This window comes from Lathamus discolor, chromosome 4 (genome assembly GCF_037157495.1).
Source record: "Lathamus discolor isolate bLatDis1 chromosome 4, bLatDis1.hap1, whole genome shotgun sequence".
In the NCBI taxonomy this organism is placed as follows: domain Eukaryota; kingdom Metazoa; phylum Chordata; class Aves; order Psittaciformes; family Psittacidae; genus Lathamus; species Lathamus discolor.
In genome coordinates this window covers 66,061,550-66,083,133 of record NC_088887.1, presented here as the reverse complement: position 1 = coordinate 66,083,133, position 21,584 = coordinate 66,061,550, and the positions used below count along the sequence as shown (strand labels likewise).

General features: G+C 41.1%; 1 protein-coding gene across 1 annotated transcript in view; it reads right to left on the bottom strand.

Annotated features, from left to right (window-relative positions):
* Nucleotides 1-15,515: 15,515 nt before the first annotated feature.
* The window catches only part of TUBGCP3 (tubulin gamma complex component 3), a 53,229-nt gene continuing 47,160 nt past the window's right edge, over nt 15,516-21,584 (bottom strand). The window contains exons 18-22 of the mRNA XM_065677903.1: nt 19,746-19,834; nt 19,480-19,611; nt 18,967-19,107; nt 18,266-18,382; nt 15,516-16,672 (exon numbers count right to left, since the gene is read on the bottom strand). Coding sequence (XP_065533975.1) covers nt 16,514-16,672; nt 18,266-18,382; nt 18,967-19,107; nt 19,480-19,611; nt 19,746-19,834 — 638 coding nt within the window. The 3' untranslated portion in view covers nt 15,516-16,513. The remainder of the gene's footprint in view (nt 16,673-18,265; nt 18,383-18,966; nt 19,108-19,479; nt 19,612-19,745; nt 19,835-21,584) is intronic.

Sequence of the window (21,584 nt, the reverse complement as noted above, 5' to 3'; positions counted from 1 at the left end):
CATCATCTCTTGCCTACTGTGATGCCCAACATCATTTCAGGTTTCTAGCTGTGGTATCCAAGCTAAGAGTCTAAACTAATGACTGATGTGTAGACTAATGAATGAACAGAGTCAGTGAACTTCGGTTTGGATTTCCTGTCCAGCTCTGTGCAATGTAGGGTTGTGTAGTTAATCTGAGTCTTCCCTAATAAAAGACAGGTATCATTTTGGACTTGTGGTCCTGTATTTCTTCATTTAGTAAAATACAGCCATCCTCATGCTGGTTTTGAACCCTGGTTTTGGGTCTTATAGTTTGGTTTTGTTCAGCTGAAAGACAGCAAACAATTTTCTATTGCTATATGACCTCAGCTTCAGATTTTGTGGTTGTTATTGAGTCATTTAGAATACAAAGAAAAACTCCAATAAGGCAATACGTGAGAATTCAGAATAAGACAGTGAACAGAACTGATGGTCTATTTGCTGCATTAATTTTGAAATCCAGCTGTGCAAATTTGGTCTGTGAATTCATCAAACACACCTTAAGAAAACACTTTAAAAATTAAAGCTTACCTGTGGGTCTAACTGAGCAATATTTTTCAGCTGAAATGTATTCTACAGAACAAAGAAAGTTAAGTAAGTGCAGTAATGCTCTTATAACAATGCAATAAAAGCATATGATAGATGATTCCCTCATGCAGCATATCTTCAGTGGGAAGCCTACAGTTTCTAGTTCGTAGGCAGCCGACTATGGAGAGATGGTAAGGAACGGTATTTATTGAACAGAGGGAGAAGCACCCTCATGGAAATGCTGTTTATCGCAGTAGTCTCCCTCTATTGCATTGAGATGTCTTTGTTTATACTCCTTTCTGTTTACCCATAGAGGTAAAACCTGCAGGGATCAACAGTCAATTGATTCCCCAACACCCCCCCCCCCCCTTAATCTTTTATTAGGTGGTTGATATTAGTAGTTGTTTGCAGTTAAGAGTATTCTCCACTGAACTCTGGAGTGTGACGTTATCTGTTAACAATACTAAGATCTTTGCTGTAAGTTTTGTTTGTTTGCTTGGCTGGTTGGTTGGTTGGCTGGTTTTAAATTGGCTTCTTAATTCATACCAGTAAGTGTCTTTCTGAAACTTTTTCATTATTGCAAATACTAACTTGTAGTGACACCGCCTGTAAATGAAAAGAATCAAAAGAAGAATCCATTAGAAGAACACAGACAAAACTCAGGAACATAAGCAAAAAGAGGATGTGACTGCCAAACAAAACGCAAATCTCAACAAAGTTGCAGTCAACTGCATGTGACTGCCAGCAGAGGAGTCCTAGAGAAATGGCATGGACCCAGCAGTTTCAGAAGAGCAGCCTGCTTATGAGACATCCTACAGTCACTAGGCATCGAAAGCAAATGATGAGAAGACCAGAACTTCTGCTATTATACTGTACCCTAAAACCATGAGCAGCTCTCACAAATACCCATTATCCACAGCTGCTGTCCACAAATACAAAACTTACAGGAACTACAGTGCCTGCCTCAGAACAGTGGAGAAGGTGCAATCTCACTTGATCGTTTTTGTACTAATCATTTTATACAATGAGAGCTTAGCATCTGTAGTTTTACCTGATGTCCTGCAAGTGATGAAAGTCAAGGTTTTTTTGTAATCATACTAATAAAAAAAGAAGTTTTTCTATTAGGTTATTTCTATTTGAGAACTAGTTATATAGTAAGAGTAACTTAAGTAGTGGTGAGAAATTAACTAAACAAATCTCCTTTTTCCTCTCCAAAATAAAGATGTCTGGCTAAAATGGAGCACATTCTGGTAGCTACAGTGATTTCTGTCTGGGTATTTGGGTCTACCAATACAGAACTGGTTGTAAGCACTAGCTATATGAGATCAGCTGGCAGAGAATAAATATCTGGGACTACAGAGACACTTCTGCAACAGTTACAGTAGCACATACAAAGGCCAGTAAATTATTTAAACATGCCTGTAAATGAGTATTGAGTTTTTACAAATGGCCAGAGCTGATACAGCAACGCAATTACTGTAATGGTGATACACAGAAGGTGTCTAGATGGGAGAGTGAGCCAGCCAGCAGCCCTTCAGGATGTTTGCCAGAGGTTTGTAGATGCACTTGGATTTCCAGCAGCAACTTAATTTTGCAGTCCTTTAAATCAGAATCCTCTGAAACCTTCAAGTTTCCCTTTGTACACAAAACAACACTTGCCTCATGGACCTAACTTTGTTCTGGCTGAAATGTTGCCTGCAAGTGCTCCAACGAAGCTGCTTTGGCAGTTCCCTTGAGTGGAAACTAAGTTTTCACTTAAATCTAAGGTTTACAAGTTTTCTGTCACAGGAGTGACGAATTCATTCCCTAAAACATCTCTGAACTCATAACTGTAATTGGTAAAGCCCAAGAGCTGCTAAAATGAATTAATAAAAATACGAAGTTTAGTTGGGAGAGAAGAGTGAGAAGGATGCAAAAAGCCTGACTTCTATTTTAAAGGAGAAACATAGCTCTAACTGTAGCTAAAAGGAACAAAAATACAACTCAGAAGAGAAGGGGAAGTAAGACTTTCTGAAGTCCATCCCCAAGTCTTGGCTAATAGGCTCCAGGAGGCACCAAGTGAGTCCCAGGAGCTCATTGCAGATCTTGAGGGGAAAAGCAGAGAGCTATACAGCTGCTGGAGAGAGAGTAAGGCAAGAATTCAGTTAAAGCTGGCCCAATAAAGTGAAGAGAGGGCAAAACAGAGGGAAGGGAGTAGGAGACAAACAAGACAAGCTCTCTTTGTTAAACAAGCGCATGACCTGCATAGTATAACAAGTATAACTTAGTATAACAAGTCTCCATCCTCTACATAGGTCACAATTAGTTTTATCAAGTACATTGCCATAATGGGTGTTTCTGTTGCAAAACTTGGAGGTTTACATTGTATCTTGCTAAAAATAACTGCTTCCAAGCAAAGATCAGAATCTCAGCGCAGTTTACCTAGGCCAGGACAGGTCTCAGCCTGTGCAGGTGAGAAAGAAGCTACTGTAGGACAGGCTTCTCTCCTGGTAATAAAACTGCTAACTTAGCCTCGAAGGTTGACCTTTGACTGCTTCAGAATCCTAATGCCAATTTAGCCTAAGTTTATACTATGCCAGACCTTTGTATCATCAGGGACGTGCTCCTCCCTGGCCTAAATCAGTGGCTTGGTCTTGAGATTAGCCTCCTCTGTGAGAAAGTGTCGTGGTTTAACCACAGCTGGCAACTAAATGCTATGCAACTGCTCTCAACAAAATGACAGACAAATCAAGCAGTGTAAACTGCAGGCTGTACCACCCAGATCCTTCTGGTGAAAAACACAGGGCATGCTATATTGGAGCTGGGATGATGCCTCAACCACAGTATCTGCAAAGTCTTGATCAGCAGATTTGTTTCAAGGGATTGGCAGCCTGCTAAGAAGTTAATCTGCCCCTTTTGATTTTGATTTAAAAGGTTTTCGCTTGAAAGCAATATGTCTAATTGTCCAGAAAGAAAGTGACATTGTGGCTGAATTCCCACTTCTCTCACCCTCTGCCACCCCCATTCCCAGGATTTGCTCACCACCTGAACTTCAGCCCTTCTTTACAGGTCCATCCCTCTTACACCATACAGTGCAATTGAAAAGTCTGTGTTCATCCCACCTCAGAAAGGCAGGTTATCCTACAGGATAATTGACTGCAGAGCACTGCTTTCCACCATCAGCAGCGTCTGGATATCCAGGGCACAAAACTCTTAGTCAGGCCCTGCAGGTTTGAAGCATAGTCCTCATGAGAGTTCACCTCCATCATGACTCACAGCAGTCTCATCTGCAGAACCTGGCAGGGGCCCCTGCTTCCAGGGGCTCATGCAGAGTAAGGGCAAAGGGCAAAAAAGGCCACAGACAAGGTTTATTTGTGGGCAATTTCTAACTGATGAATTCCACACAATTGTAACTATAGCTAATACTAGTACCAAAGCCTTGTAATGGGCTTTTTTGCCAGAGAGATCTGCAAAACAGCTGCACTCTGAACTGGAAACTTACCCTTGCTTACCCTGCTGAAATTGCAAAAAGGCGAGCAAGCGTTAGAAAGATAACTGTGTTTTTGTTGTGGAACATAATACACGGATACTTTGGTTACCTGATGCAATGACATCCTTGGCAAATAAAAAAAGAGATTCAGTCCTCCATTATCTGGACAGTCATATAAATATTTATAAAAGAAAAATAAGCAAGGAAAGATAAATAGTCTTCATTGCCAGAGCCATTATTTTTCTAACACATGAGATTGTGAAAATAAACTGCACTTTTCTTTGATAGTATTGAGGTTTAAACTTCAGTTCTTAAGATATTTCATATGTAATAAGGTCACTCCTACTCTGCTTCTACAGTTTTGTCCTGTACAGTAACCATAGAATTTCCTACTAAATTACTTTTATTTGTAACATTAACCTTGAAAACCAACACAGCAAAGATTTAAAGTAAGTTTGCCAGAAATATCTCATAATATTGAAAATGAGCATAATTACATGCTTTATATAGCTTTTTAACAAGAACATTAGGTCTGAGTCCAAATCTCTTGGCTTGGCTTTAACCAAAGTGATTTCAAATAGAACAAGTATATATAGAAAAAGAATCCTATTTTCTTGTTAAAAAAAGGAAAGGGTACTTTCTTAAACAAAAGAATACGTGATTTCCTGGACACAGACCCATGTTACAGTGAGAAGAGCTCAGAAAGGTTCAAATTAAATATCTTGTTAGTTAAGGATGATTTAAGAAGTTGATTGAAAGAGGTTCTATCAGACCATTTTGTCTGGTAATTCTAGAAATGTCTGTGTAGAAAAACCCTACTTTTTTTGCTTTCTGCTATACAGTGTCACACAATCAACACCAAAACCCATGGTAGACACTGATCACACACAATTTGGTGGTACTATGTCAACACCGATTGCCTTGTCCAACAAGAGGTTCAGACTTAAACAAGGGAAACTCAGGTTAGATATAAGGAGGAAGTTCTTTACTTTGAGGCTGCTGAGTCACTGGAACAGGTTGCCCAAAGAAGTGGTGAATGTTGCATCTCTGGCAGTGTTCAAGGCCAGGCTGGCCAGAGCCTTGGGTGGCATGGCTTAGTGTGAGGTGCCCATGGCAGAGGGGTTGGAACTAAATGAACTTAAGGTCCTTTCCAGCCCTAGCTATTCTATGATTCTATGATTCAACATCCTTCAGATACAGAGGCGCAGTCCCTCTCAGTTGTTTCACATACGGGAGCTTCATTTGCCTCTAGTGCCCAACGACACACAAAGCCTTGGCTTTCTTGCTTTATATGCTCACTGAATTCCAGTCTAAAGCTAAGAAACTGAAGGCTTTCATCAGAACTGGTTGTCAGCTGGTTTATCTTCTAATGTCTGCCATGCACATCAGAATGTCAAGTGCAAACAGCTGTCTATTGAACCACCCCCCTCGTGCCCTGCTGGCACCCTCCATCTCCCTGAAGGCTCCCAGACCACAGGACAGCTGCCCCTGTGCCACTGCCCCGGTCTTCCCAGGGCAGCCCCACCACAGCCAGGACTCCATTCAGGGCCTGACCAATGCCAGCTGGAGACCTCACCTTGTGTCTGTGTTGTATGGGCAACGCAGGCCAGATCAGCATTAGACCACTGCTCTCTTCACAAATACGTATTTGTAGACCATACATACAGCAGCAAGCAGCACCCCAGCACAGCAGAGCATACTCCCAGTAGGGCAGTCAGTGCTGCTGACCCAGCCGGCTCCTATCAATTTAGAGTAAAACTGTACTACGGTCAAATTATTGCTAACAGCTCTTCAAAATTTGGCCCAAATTTTCCCAGGGAGATACAAGTGCAGTATTTAGACCAGATGACAAACTTCTCAGAGATTTAAAGCCCCCATGTCAAGGCCCAGGACCACTACAGCCTCCAGCAAGGGTCCCCAGTATTTTTTTATCTGGGGACACTGTTCTGTTTTCCATTAGACCTGACCACGAAGCACTGAGCTCCATTTGACAATGCAGCTGTTCATTCAGAGAGACTGTATCTTAGCCAGGTAGCAATTGGAATTCTTGATGATAGAAAAGGCTACAATATAATTAAAAATACACATCTGTTATGAGCCCCAAGCTTATCTTAGAAAGCCATAATACATAAACAGCACACATTAATACGGAAGCTTCACTTTGTCTTTAATCAAAACTCTTAATTCATTTAAAAGTCCCAAAGGATCCCAGACTATGACACCAGAGCAGAGAATGTGTCATTTGCAATTCTCCGCTGTCCTCTAAAGGCTGTTTCAGGAATTTCAGCCTCGGAGTTTGAACAGCAAATTGCTTCTGTTCTGTTGTCTGTGTGCTAGAGCGCAGGCCACCGGATGGAAGAGAAGTGGGAGGTTTATGCAAAGCTTCAGCTAGAACCATGCAAGCCAATGCAAGAGATGGGTCTGATCAGAGACACGGAGAGACTTTGTCTGTGAGACGTGTGATGACGCACCACAGAATCACAGAATCACAGAATCCCAAGGGTTGGAAGGGACCTAAAAAGATCATCTAGTCCAACCCCCCTGCAAGAGCAGGGTAACCTACAGTACATCACACAGGAACTTGTCCAGGCGGGCCTTGAATATCTCCAGTGTAGGAGACTCCACAACCCCCCTGGGCAACCTGTTCCAGTGCTCTGTCACTCTTACCAGCAGCACTGCTGTCTCTGCCAAAGGATGGGATTAACATGATTGCTATTATTTTGCTTCCTGATACAGTTTGCTTTGCTGGTGAAGCTTTGAGGTCTCTTAGCACGTCCAGGCACTGGCTCCAAATAGTACCGTGCATTCAAATCAGCATTTTCAGATTTCTAAAACTTAGAGGGGAAAAAAGATCAGTTTCACTAGGCCAGTGAAGACACTGAACAGTTTTCAGGTCTTGTCTTGTACTGCTGCTGTGGACTGATACTTTCAAACCGCAACAGAAAATACACATAGAACTCTCATACCCGTGCTAACTCATTCACAAGCTGCTTTCTTATGGGGACGTTTCAGTCTGTTGAAAAGCCTTGTTCTTGCATTTATCACATTTTGCTTGAAATATTATTTTGGCTTGAAAAATTGCTGTATTTACTCTGAGAATGAAGAGAAGACTTCCTAAAAGAGTGAAGAAGAATTTAGAAACTCTTTATCGTTTTTGAGGAATGAGTCTTTTTTCCCCTTGGATTTGTCTACAGAAAACTTCTCTCCTGTAGCTCAAAGTTAGCCTGATACTATCCTTCACACTTTCATTACAGCTAAATCACTTCACAATTAATCACTTCCACTGGCAAAAAAGTATAAAGACATGTATGGAGGGAATTCCGTCAGGCCAGTTCTGATGCCATCCATGTCAGCAGGAATTGAAAAGTCTGAAAACTGTTTTTGTTGAGAATGGGTTAACGGTTGGACTCAATGATCTTAAAGGTCTTTTTCAACCGCAATGATTCTATGACTTTTATAACTTAAAAATTTGATCTTGTCTGGTACCTACCTACACCTTTATACAGTGCTCTTGAGGTGTTCTTTATTTATAACAGAGAAAGGTCAAGCCTTAAAATAAGCCTACAATTATATAATTGCCCATTGAGAAACCCTATAGTTAAAGTCACAAGGGCCTGTAAACTTCTTCTATGCAGCTGTTTCTTCTGAGTCACTTACAGTATTGCCCTTTAACAATCTTAATTAAGGAAACACTAACATTCGTTCTTTTCTTATACTTCCTGGCTACCATCCAATTACTCTTTTAAAAATCATTTCCTATTCTGCTATTAATGTCTGGTTTGCTCCTTTGCTTTGCAGCATCTTTGATTTATTCTAATTTCCGAGAATTTTTGCCCGTAATGTATTGGAACCTGTGCACACATTTCTAACTTGGGTAAGCCTGGGCCTGACAGGTACCATTCTGCTGCTACTCCACCTCTCCCAGCTGCTTTGCTGCTTTTCTCCTAGAAGATGAGACATCTTACCTGTCAAGGTGTCTCTTCACGAGGTCAGAACTGGGTTTTGCCTGTTTCTTTGGTGTATCCTGAAGACTTTTTGAAAATGCCTTTCATTTTCTTTTGCCCATGAGGGCTTATAGAGTAGATCTAATCAACTGATTGATCCTGTGGGCAAAGAGGTAACCTGGTTGAGAAAAATATGAAAGACCTGGAGTATGTTGCTTGTAAATCCTGTACCATGCAACGTTGGAGTACAAAAGCAATCTGAGTACAAGACTGAGTACAGACTGTTCAAGTCTGTACAGTGCTATTAGGAGAGTGTTCTGGGAAATCTGGAAGTGTAATGCTCCAGTTGTGGTCATTTACAGCTTTCTAAAGGATCCACCTTTCCTGCAACTCTTGACTAACAATCTGTCAAGATTTAGAAGTGCATTTATAAGATCCTTTTAACTCTCTTACCTAATTAAATCAAGGATCCCAGAACTCCCCTAGATATTTGAAAGTGAGAGATGAGGCTGGTGAGCAGGGAAGTAAGGTGAAAGGGAAGTTGAGACATGAGTTATTTTCAGAATGCATCCATTTTGTTTATTTTTCAGTGTTTGAAAACAACAATGATGAGAGGTTTAGGAAGTAAAGTCACTACATGCTTCCTCTTCAGTTGTTTTGGGAAACACTCATCTCTAATTGTTCTTGCACCTAAGTTGCAAATGGCTGTTGCAAGAAGTGCAGTACGTGTTTTGTCTGCAGTGCTGAAGAAACGCATTTTCTGTAGGGTCGAATGCACTATCTGGCACTTTGGAGACAGTGTTGGCTTATCCATTTCATGGTAGCTGAGAAATCTGTACTGTATCCTTTTCCTTAGCAAATAAAAAGACATAATAGTTATATTCTTACTGGTCTACTAGCACTTTTATTAATTACATGTATGCATTTTGTACACACATATATATGTACACAAAGAGTATCAATTTATACTGCATTAGTCTCTTTTACAGGATAATAAAATATTTCAGTTTAATTATGGCTATTTTAATAACCTGGGTCACAGCTGTAAAAAATATATTCTATTTAGGTCTTAAACTTTGGTTGTGTTAATAATGTCACAACGGGTAGGAATTTCTGATTTATCAAATACCGTTTTCATTTCACATTTTATGTTCTCTATGCTTTTTGTTCTCCACTAAATGCTGCATCTCTATCTGATGGTTCAATTGCTTGTTTTCTAGAGAATTTTGTTTTCCTAACTTTCTACTCATTACGTTATGCTCTAGTACTTATTTTTACACACCGAGTTGTTAAAGAAAAGTTCTGATTTGCTTTTTTAGTTGCTGTTGTAAGCCTGCCTGTAATTTCCCTCCATTTCTTTATGGCCTTCAGCACTGTTCAGTAGAAACAAGAGGCAAAACTCACTACAAATAGCCTCCTTTAAGGAATGAATGCAGTGCCTTGTTTGAAAGCAAAGCAGAAGACTGTGTTCTTTGCCTCACTCTTGGCAATTTTGGGAAAAAACTTTAAAGAGCAATGAAGTGGCCTTGACTAATTTTGGGAACATTCCCGTTGTAGAAGTGAGCGGGATCCTGGATGCGTACCTGCCTTCTTCTTGTGGCATGTATCTCAAATGCAAGTAATTGGTTTTCATTCTCCACGGCACTGGAAGATTTCATCATCATCTTGCGACAGCTTTTCCCTATCATACCTTTTAATATTCAGACTGAAGGTAACAATCCTGCCAATTGCATTTTCCATGCTCTAGCTAACTTAATCGTTGTTCTGATGACTTCTGATGGAAAATGTTTAACAGAACTTGTTCCATAGAGAGCTAAAGTAAACTAACTGTGCAGTGATAGAAATGTCACTTCCTACACTCCTCAGATTTTTCTTGGTATGTTTTTCTTTCTCTACTCTTTCCTGAGAATCCCTGGTCACCATTTGTTATCTTTCAGGATCTCTGCTCTCTTCTGCCTTGCCCTTCTCTCCTTTTGTAAGCAACTATCCATCACCTCGGTTTCTTTAACCTTCCTGGCCTCTGTATTCATTCTGACCCCTTACATCTCTGCTCATCTTTGATCTTTTCACCTGCACTCAAGTTTCTGCTTCTGCTCATGTGGCGCTCAGGTTTTAGCCCAATGATTTTATGAGAGGATGTACAATGTTGTGTAGTCAGAGTGTATTAGCAAAAAGCTAAGGTTGGAGCAAAGAAGAAAGGAAAATAAACACTGAGTGAGACATCCTTGCTGCTCTTCCTGTGAAAGAGTGTAAGTAACAAGTTAACCCTTATGAGTGATTCTGATGCCTTAAAGACTGTATCATTCTAAGCTAACATAAAGCAGTTAAAATACTACATGAGGGAGCATGGCTTAATACTTTCAAGAGAGCAAGTGGTTCATATGTTAAATTAGTAGTATCCCCTGTCAACCTAAAACTAATGCATTTTCATTGTATTTTAAAACTGCTGTTCAGCAAGCCCTCAGAGTGACATATGACTGGTTAAATCAATGGCTGCAAAAACTTTTCACTCTGAACAATTACAAACTAGAAGAGAATATCTTGCTTTTGATGTTCATTGTTATCCTTGACATTGAGTAAATTTGGTTTGTTAAATTGGGTAGAGCAGGTGATGGTTACAATTGTCCTTCTAGAAACCATACAGAATTAATTTCTTCTGACTTCTGAAACAGCAAGTTCTCGTTGTCTGTCCCTGCTCTAGTTACTTTTGCACATCCCTTGCAGCTCTCCCAACTCTTTTTTCCTCCCTCCAATTAGTAGAATCTTATTCGGAGTTAAAGTGATATTTTAGGTTTCAAGAAGCCAAAAGATGAATTTTCAGAATTAATCAGGCACTTCCAAGAAGTCTCTGAGCACCTTTACATGTGTGTGAGGTCATCTCTGAGGCTGCTCATTCGGGGGAAAATTGGAATGCGCACAAACGCGTACATCCACAGCTGGCTTCTAAGGTCATCATTAGGCTGCATTCATGAAATGTCACAGAGCAGTCCAATCTTCAAGCCTAGAGGTTTTAAAATAAGCTCAACTTTTCTGTCCAGTTATCTCTCTTCTTTTTCAACCATTCATTACCCTTCAAGTCTTACCGTGTCAAAAAATTTACATGTGCACTTGAAGAGCGTCTTTAATACCGAAAAACATTGTTAAATGTGGCATACTGAAAGCTACAGTTTCACACTGACCAAAGATAAGTGGCCATTTTTGATAGAAATGCTATTTATGAAGGGGTTGAAAAAAGTTCTGGCAAAAAAACAAATGTAGATCTTACATACGTGACAGGAGGAAGAGAGAACGTGTCCACAGCTAATTTTAGCAAAATAAATCACTTAATTTAGGGTTTTTATAAAGAAAAGTACACTCCTATGTAGAGTTCAGACCTTGGCATTTGTTTAGTGCATGTGGTATAAGGGGAGAAAATCTACATGGCCTTGAGTGAAAAATGGAATCATTATAATAAAACTGGATTATAATTATATTGTGTCCTTGATCTCCTACCCTAAACCTATAACTAATTCACTGAAAAATATATCATGAGCTTCTGCATTTCCTAGTGAATGCTTCTAATATTAAATTGCATTGTACTGTACCCTGAGACAGCCGAGCTGCTGTAACTTACAGGAGATTAAATTTTCAAGGGTTGCTTTTAACTTTTTCTTCTTCATAGTTCAGATTGGTTAAGTTATAATTTTTGTGTCAGCTAGCAGAACAAATACCCCTTGTAGTTTAAAAGAATAAGACATTAATACTTTCCCATTCTTTTCCTTTTAATAGATTTATGATATTGGTAGCACTGCAGGGATAGACCTTCACCCCAGAAGAGCTTTGTATATTGTATGATATCCTGAGGTGGATGAGAATTTTATGAGAGAATCATAGAACCATAGAATGGTTTGGGCTGGAAAGGACCAAGTTCCAACCCCTGCCATGGGCAGGACACCTTCTGCTAGACCAGGTTGCTCAAAACCCTGTCCAACCTGGCCTTGAACACTGCCAGGGATGGGGCAGCCACAGCTTCCTTGGGGCAGCCTGTGCCAGTGCCTCACCACCCTCACAGTGAAGAATTTCTTTCTTATATCTAATCTAAATCTACCCTCTTTTCCTACGATTCTATGATTATTACTAACATTGATCGTAGTAGATAAGCAGTTTAGAGTTTAAAAAGTAAAAAGGTAAAAGTGCTATGTTTGTCTTTAGAAATGTGCCTGAATGGTGCTGTCGCCACCCACTGCAAGGTAAAGCACTCACGCAGTTGCAGCATGAGCTTGCTAACTTTTGCACTAAGTACCCACATTTACATAGAATTCAGTATTGGTTTTGAGGTACAAATGAAATGTAAGACAATTTCTCTCTCACTTCTGTTAGGAATTTCTGAATCCAACAGCCTGACAGAGGCAAGGCTGCCACAGCTCTATGGCCCTAGGTCCAAGCAGTAGCAAGGCTCAGGATGCATCCCCTATAGGCCTGTGCACACAGAGCACACATACACACCACACGTATATATACATCACTGGCCACACAGGTCAACCCAGACAGGCACAGAGAGCAGCCACAAAAACACAGGCAACACCAATGGCCTCACCCTGCTCACCTCTCTGGCTCAGAAGGGTGTACATGTAGATTCCCATATTAGTGGGAATCTATCTCTCACTAAACATATAATATAAAAAAAGGTGAACAATATGTACAAGTACAATGTTGTTCTGCACCAGGAAGTCAGTGACAGAGAGTGTGCAAGGTTCTTCTAGATCTCAATAAGAAAGGCTTGACAACAAATAGCTTAACAAAATAGCTGGTTTAATAGGACAGAATAGAATCAGGAATATAAATAGGATAAGAAGACGAATATGGGTAGCAAACCTTATATCCATTCAGATGCTGAGCACCCTGCTTTTGTGGAGCACAGGATGGAATCTGAATGGATTTTCCCATACTGCACTGCACAGGTACCATCCTTGGAAGGTTTCCTTCTTCCCATGCCCTGGCACACAGGATGGGCTGGCACGGGGCACTCCATCAGGTTCCCATAGAGGAGCTGTTCATGCTGACATTTAGGCTGCTCAAGCCTCAGATATGAGGGCCAGCAGAGCAGACACGTCTGTCCAACATCAACTCCTTGAATACACCACCTTCTGCAAGGCTCATGGTACAAATGTGGATGTTTTCAGTAGCTGGGCTTATACACACACATCCCAATCAGCAGCTGAACCTTGGATCTCTCACCTCCAGATGCACCCGTCCTTTTCACTGGTGTCTGCAATTGCTGGCACTGTAGGCACACCTCCCATCTGTGATCCCACTTGAGCAGCTGCACTCAGACACCCATCCTACCCAGGAAAAGGGATTTAGTAAGAAGACAGGGCAGGCTGTACTCATCAGGTGAAGGGCAAGGCTAGAAAAACATACTGAGCAGCACCCTGTTTGCACAACTGTCCCTTTTAATCTGCTTACCCCACTACTTCCCCACACTTTCTCCTTCCAAAATTGCCTTTGGGTCACCTGATTAAATCACTGCTGAAGAAGAGAAAAGAGTGAATTGGTTTTCCCAGCATTCTTTGTTGGATGGCTGCTCTGTGCAGTGAAGCTTTTCTAGGGACAGCACTCTGGACTGCAGGTAACTGTGGACAGCTTTGTTGGCACTTCTGTTGCAAGAGCCTTATGAAGTCAGTGTCCTCCTTCATATTGAAGTCTTCCACGACAGCCATGCCTTGGGTTGCAGAGAAGCAGCACTAGGTAATGCTAACAGTGCCCCAAAGAGGGAAGACTCAGCCTGCAGGTGAAGGTAAAGCATAAATCCACAAAAGGAAAAATAAAAAATGGCTGAAATGGACATAAAAAATAAAAGATAGCATCGCTGCTCCCATCCACTTGCAGGGGTTCTTTCAGCAGAGCTGGTCCAGTTATTTCTCGCCAGGGATTCAGAACCTTCCTAGCAGCCTGACAGTCAGAAAGGGTCTGAGAGGGGTGATGGCTGTTCTCCAGGTGCAGGCGCAGGAAAAGCAGTCTCCAAGAAAGAGAAGAATGGATGCCATTGCCTGGGAAACTGGAGATCTCAGGAACAGTTTCCATACACTGCCACTGCAGAGCTGGAAAGTGAAAAGTGATTCGAAATCACCTTTCAAATATTTATTGATGCTTCAAGTCATAATTTTCTGCTCTGATGTGTTGGTGCTCTCATATAATTTAGTATGACATTGCTGTAAATTATTTCAAAGCCCAAAGGAAGATTTAAAGTACCCATTGCTCTACTTTGGATCCACTCTCTTGCTGAGAATCCGGTTCTAACAGTATAGAGCCAACAGACAATCACAAAGATACACCTTTTTGTTGGTATGTATTTTTCACTGATCAATCCTAATTGAGAAGAAGGCGCTGGCTTCCTCAAGCTATGCTTGCTACACCACAACTCATCAATTTTACCTGTAGGACCAGAAGCTACCAAACTCATGAAGACTAAAATAAACATGACAGCTGTTGGGTTTAGGGACAAAACACTGGTCTTCATACAGTGAGGAGCACAGAGGACAGTGGAAGGTCCCTTCAGGTTCAGGCCCTGTGTTCAGAACATCCACTTTAGCCTGGCAGTCACAGAGCAACTCCTGCAGCAGTAAGGACTCTTCCCATACTGATGGGTTTCTGCGGAATCACCTCAAATTGATCTTTCCTAACACAGCCGCTACTGCAGGTTTCCTGTGTACTGGTGGATTCATTTTATCAGCAAACAGAACCAAACCTTCCTCTGGAACTTGTCCTAGAACTTGGAACTGGTTCTGACACTGGATGCTACCTCTCTGTCTGTGGATTGTCTGATAATACATGGGATCATGTAACAGTCTCAAGGCAATGGCCAGAAGAGTGCTCATACAGGTAGGGTTTTTTTTTCCAACAGTTTTGGCCAAAACCCAATCATAGAAGCTTTGTAGTTCTTTCAGACTTTACAAGAACAATATGCTCTCACCACACCCACAAAACCAGAATATTCCTGCCTGTCAAGTGATTCGTGACCTTGTGATGCCAATCTTGGCATCCCTCATCTTTCCTTCGGCACACAGAGTACCACTGGTTTCAGAGTCCATATTTTCTTATAACTGAAAAGCTGCCTGCAAGTACCCTCATGAAGGTAGCTGCACCAGCAGGTCCCTGAAGAACACTGGGGTAAAAGCCTTGTGTGTTTTACTTAACAAAAGCAAGCACTCCAAGGCCTGCACAGTAACAGGAAACCTCATGTCCAGAGAACCAAACCTGCTAGTCCAGAGCTGTAAGTGGGTGCATCGTCCCCACGATGAGAGTTCACTTCTGTCATGACTGAGAGCAGCCTCATCTGCATGGCTTGGGAGGTGCCTCTGCTTCCTGACGGTTCAAGCAGAGTAAGGGCAAAAGAGGCCACAGACATGGTTTATCTGAGGGTAACTGTTAATCAATGAATTCCATACAACCCTAAGTATAGATAAGACTCATATAAAAACCCTATAATGGGTAGGGATTTGTAGAATAACCAGAAGCTTCTCCTTTCTTACCCTGTGGAAAAAATCACAATCTTTCAGTTACGAAAAGCAAAATACTTGTTTGAAAGATAATTGTGTTTTTATTTTTCTAAGCTTGCACTTGTGGAACATAATAAATGACCTGATATAATGACAACTTTGCAAAAGAAGAGTCCCCCTCTCCCCAACATCTGGACAGCAATATATAAATATTTACAATGAAAAAATAGGGAAGGGAAAAGAATGAAGTCAACATCAGCCAAGTCAGTTTGCTTCTACACATCCTATTCTGAATAGCAATTATTTCATTCAATTCAATCTTAACCAACACCTTCCTTTAACAGTACTGAGGCTTTAACTTCATTTTTTAGATCTTATGTGCAACAAATACACTCCTGCTCTGCTTCTATAGTTTTCTCCTGTACAGTAACCATAGAATTTCCCTACTAGATTTTTTCATTTCAGTGTAAGTTTGAAAACAACAAAAAATTAAATAGAAGTTTATGTCTCCTGATACAAAGTTTCTCACACAATCAAACACATCACAACACTGAAAAAAAAAAATCAGCATAAAGAAATGCTGTATAGCTTCTTAACAGGGACATTAGGTTTGGGTCCTCGTCTGCTGGCTTTAACAAAAGCTCTCTTCAAATAGAACAAGTACATATAGAAAAAATAACCTTCTTATTTTCTTGTTAAAAAAGGAAAGGGTGCTTTCTATAAACAAAAGATGTGATTTCCTTGACACAGATATAAGTTACAGTGGAGAGAGCTCAGAAAGCTTCAAATTAAATTGGCAACTTTTTAAAAGGATGGTTTAAGAAGTCGGTTGGAAGAGGTTTTATCAGCCCATTTTATCTGGTAATTCTAGAAACGTCTGTGTAGAAAAAACCCTACTTTTTTTTGCTTTCTGCTATACAGTGTCACACAATCACATGACCAAAAAACATGTTGCCTACAGAAATGGTAGACACCGATCACACACAATTTGGTGGTACTATGTCAACACTGATTGCCTTGTCCAACAAGAGGTTCAACATCCTTCGGATACCGAGGTGCAGTCCTTCGCAGTTGTTTCACATATGGGAGCTTCGTCTGCTTCTAGTGCCCAGCGATACACGAAGCCTTGGCTCTCTGGCTTTATAATGTTCATTGAAGTCCAATCTAAAGCTAAGAAACCGAAGGCTTTCATCAGAACTAGTTGTCAGCAGAACCAAGAACTGTTGGACGATTCCCTGAAGGAGAAAGAAAAACCGAAGAGATATCACTGCTGTGTTTTGCACAGGGATGCCAGGTAGTGCCCAGGCCTAGCAATGAGCAGAGGAAATCCAGAAAGGGCAAGCACAAGCATTTATACCCAACTGTTAGCAAACCAGTTATCATGGATTCATTCTTTCTGCAAAATCCCAGAGCTTCACTATCTTCAAATGTCTGCCGTGCACATCAGTCTCCAGTGCAAACAGCTCTGTCTTTCAAACCACCCCTACTGTGCCGTTCTGGCACCCTCCGTCTCACTGAAGGTGCCTGCAGGGGACCTGCCGCTGTGCTGCTGCCCTGGCCCTCCCAGGCCAGCCCCATCATTCAGGACCCCAGGCCAGGACATCATTCAAGACCTGACCAATGCCAACATGAGACTTCACCTTGTGTCCATGCTGCATCTCAAATGCAGGCCAGACCAGTACTAGACCACTGCTCACTTCATAAATAAAGTATTTGATGTAGGTTGTACAGCAGCAAGCAGCACACCAGCGCAGCAGAGTAATTGCCAATTAGGGCAGTCAGTGCTACAGACCTAATAGCTAGACTCTACGCATTTGGAGCGGTTCTTAAGTGAAACTTGCACTCAGCATGTGGAAGGCATGCTTCTGGAGCCCATCTTCCTGTTCGGCTCTAGCCAAGCAGCTGCAGAAGTTCCATAGCATGCAGGAATGAAGAGCACTCTGGGAGCATGGGAAGACTCACTTGAAGAGCTCATTCCTCATCTCCACTAAATACTAACATGAACATACCCATAACTAGAGCACCCCATTACTTCTAAAGATGACCAAGGATGGCCAGGGAAGTCCTTCATGGAAAATGCATGAAAAACGCAAAAAGTAGGGTCCAGCAAGAATAAGTTCAAACAGGCAAAAGCTACATTGGCAACTTGTGGCAATCCTGTAGGGTACAAAAACTACAACCTGCACTTAATTTGGCTCCATATTCCTCTGGAAGGGAGAACTGCAATACTTGGAGCCAGGAGCAAATTCCTCCCAGATTTGAAGCTGTTGCATCAAAGCTCAGAATCTACACTTCCCTGAAATCTAAAAGCTGAATTTTCTGGTGAATGGGAGCTTTTAGAATTAGATATAACACATTAAGAAAAAGACAGAAAAATTACCATTGAAGAAGACAGCCCGTGCAGATTCACCCAAACAGTTTACCCATCTCAGTGCACTTAATTTTAAGTGTTAAGCCCTTAATAAGGACCCTTTCTGTAGTCTTTAATAGCAGTGACTTGCAAAGATGGTGAGAAAAAAAAATGGAATGCAGAAGGATTCTTTTTTTTTTTTTTTTTCAGATTACACCAGAAGATAGCTATTACTTCTGCTGCTGAAGAAGGTACATGAAGAGACTATTCCCCTTTGTCACGGGAACATACATGATCACAAAACCTACTGTCTACTGAGGAACAGTAATACAGGCTTCTAAGTAAAGAAGCAAAAAATTAAGAACCAAGATCAACAAGCTGCACACACGAATACAGAAATTGCACCTACTCAGTATTTTATTTCTAGATATCAAAGCTCATCATCCATATTTAAAAAAAAAATAAATCTAAGTGGCACCTGGTAAAAGTGAGTGAGTATTCGCAGCTGTGAGCACATTTTGGGTATTGAGTCTTGAAATTCTTTCATCCTCCTGCTCTCTTCTTCATCTTCTGATGCAGTTACACCCCACTTTCCCTACAGAGAGAACAAATAAGTTAAGAGGTCAAGCATCACATGATAAAAATTGCTAATTGGGCCCATTTCTACCCAACTGAACCACATTTATACAAACCATCCACTGCCATAGGAAGCCAAACATGGAGCCTCTTAACACTGAAACTGTCAGTCCCCTCGGTGGTTGGTAGAGCACACAAAAGGAATCTGAGGTTAAGCAAGCAGGAGAGTCTCACAGGAGCACTGCCTGTCCCACAGGCTGACAGTAGGAAGGCAGGCATGGAGCTATGACATTTTCTGCAAAAGGGTTCTGAATATTAAAACCTCTTCTATTTCCTTCTCCTAAAAGAGCCCTAGATTTCTCATCCTCCAAAGCTCCCTAGAGAATCTACCAACCTAGAGGTTTTGGGCAAGAGAGTAATGAAAAACACCATTCAGCAGTTTTGTTTGAAATTGCTAGCTATTGCTGATGACTTTAACATTTTTTCCAACAACATCTCAACTTTTGCTGTACCTCTACATGATACCTAAAATCTTCTGTATATCAAAAGACAAGTGTATCTGCCTCTATTAATTTTCATGTTTTAGTAATATTCTTACCATACCTCAAGCTCACGCTGTTTTTTCCTCTCTTCAAATTGCAACCTCAGCTGCAACTCCTCCAAAGCAGCTCTGTACATTGCATCTTGGGCATTCTGGAGCTCAATGATCTGATCAAAAACAGCTCGAAGCTGATTGAGAAGTACCTGTGAGACAGTTAAGCAACAAAACAATGAAACAGTTGTACAGCAAAAGTTTCTAATTTACTACCATTCCTCAGAACATGAGTAAATTAAGCCTTTTTACACACAGCTAGACAGACTGTTTTGCAAAGCCCTATGTCAATTGTTGCATGATCACACAGCTTCTTAGCACCAAAAGCAACTGGCCCACATTGCAACAAGTTTTCTGATCAGCATCTGTGCTGGGGATTATGTACAGAGCCTACCATAATAAGGTCTTTTACCAGGGAAAGAAAATTTACTTTTCCCCTTGCTTCTGTAACATAAGAGAAGGTGATTCCTAACATTTAAGTCAAGACCACAAAGATACAACCTAATGCAAAGGAGAAGTCTTACCCTGGAATCACTATCCAGCAAGCACCGAGCTATGATTGTGTCTAGAAAAACTTCATGAGCTGCTATGATGTGATCCAAGTCCTGTGCTTGTTGGACCTTGTTCCAGAGTTCATCCCACGAACATTCAAGCACCTGGAGCAATGATTCAGGATTTGGCTGTTTTGATTTGCTAGACAACAAGCTCTTTGAAATTTAAGACACACAACACATATAGAATATTAAAAGTACTTAATTTTTAAGCAACTGATTAGGTGGCTAGAGTGTACCTCAAATGTAATGTAATACTGCATTTGATGAATGAAATGGACCATTTCTGATGCCAGAACGTGACACTGATGCAGCACCCCAGAAAGCTCTGTAAAAAATCCAAAGAGATGACATGTTAAAGACTGCAAGGACAGGCAGAGCCATCAAACCAGCTTTTTCTACCGAACAGAATACTTCCATAAAACAGTCACTAATCTTGGATGGTAGAAGCAACACTGGCTGGCAGCAGATGAGCAAAGAACATTGCACAACCTCATAGAAAATGTGAGCCAAAGATGACACCGTGTGCTCAGACAATGCTGGAAGCTTGCTGAGAACCACAGGTGTAAAAGACCCTCTCAGTCTCAAGAGATCAAAATACAGTTAATGTCCCATGTGTTCTTTTGGTTGAAAATCTGAGGCCACGGATTTGCAGCTGCTTCTGGGGCCTCTCACACCTCTTACCATCAGCCTTTTAAAACACAGAGTGTATTTTTGCACTACTTGGCTACACTGAGACCAAAAGAGAGGGTGGTTCTGACAGCAGTAGGTAATTTGTGGCTCATGTGGTCCAGGTTCAATTCCCTGATCTACAACAGAGACCAACAGGCAAATCACTAATGGCATCAGCTGCTCACCTGTAAGAGAGGGGACCACTGTCGTGGAAGGGTAGTATCAAGATTACTATCAACCTGAAAAATTCTCTGGAATGAAGATACTCAGCCTTCTGGAATCAGGAAGATATCCAGACAGAAGACATAATTTCTAAAAACCTGCCAAAGTAATTTGCCACTGCAGACAAGATATGAGACTACTACAAAAGGAATTCTACATTTTTATATCTTGGGATGGTACAGGAATATCTAATGATCTGAAAAATATTACAGGATACTCTGCTCTTCATTTCTTATGTTTTTGCAGGAAAACTATCTCTAACACATTATGTTGCATCTACTTTAAAAAAGATCAGTAAAAACAAACTCCAGGGTTGGCTAAACAACAGAAATACTTCAGCATTGGTGAGTTGGATACATCTGTGTTTCTTCTCCCTGATAGGAAAAGAGCGAGCTTGGCACTGCTGTCTAGAAGTACTCCTTTAAAGCACTAAAATCCCTGACTGTTAAGACTTTTCAGGAATTGTGAATAAAGTTATCCTTGAAAGTCAATGCTACCTCTGTGTGGCTGAAAACCAAAAGACCCTGCAGCTGCTTCCTCCTATCAGATACTGTCTTCCATTTGGTGCTTTGTAACTGGAATGGCAAGGTACTATTTTAGAGGGAAAGAGTAAAAATAAAAGTCAGTTCTACTACTTGTTCAAAAAAATGGCGCTGGGGTGGACTCTCCATCTATTTCAGACAAAGTTCTACTCACAGCTTCCAACTTAGATATGGCAGTGAGCAAAAAGAGCTCCTGTCCCTCTAGGCAGAAGGCAGTACAGGTCTTTCTAAACATGTCAGAGGTACAAACCAAGAAATACAACGCTCAGCTCCTTCTGCCAACAACAACTCTAACAGCTTGGCCAGCATTTTGAATGTCTGTGTTACTTTAAACATAGCCAAACCTAAAGGTGACAAGCAACTGAGCTAACTAACCTACAAAACACTGCTCTATGGCAAAGCATAAGAAAGGCCTCCCAGGAGGCGGTGGGAGAAAACCCAAACTTCCTCCTGAGAACAAAGGAACAAATAAAACCCTAGCAATGGGAGACAGGTCCTGCCTGAAGACCCTCAGGCAATGAGAATAAAATCTGTTAACTGTTAGTCTCATAAGGAACAGAAAGCAAGAACACAATAGGCCATTGGTTTCAAGTCAAACAGGCACTTATTTGGGGTAAGGAAATGACAGTGAACTAAACCCCA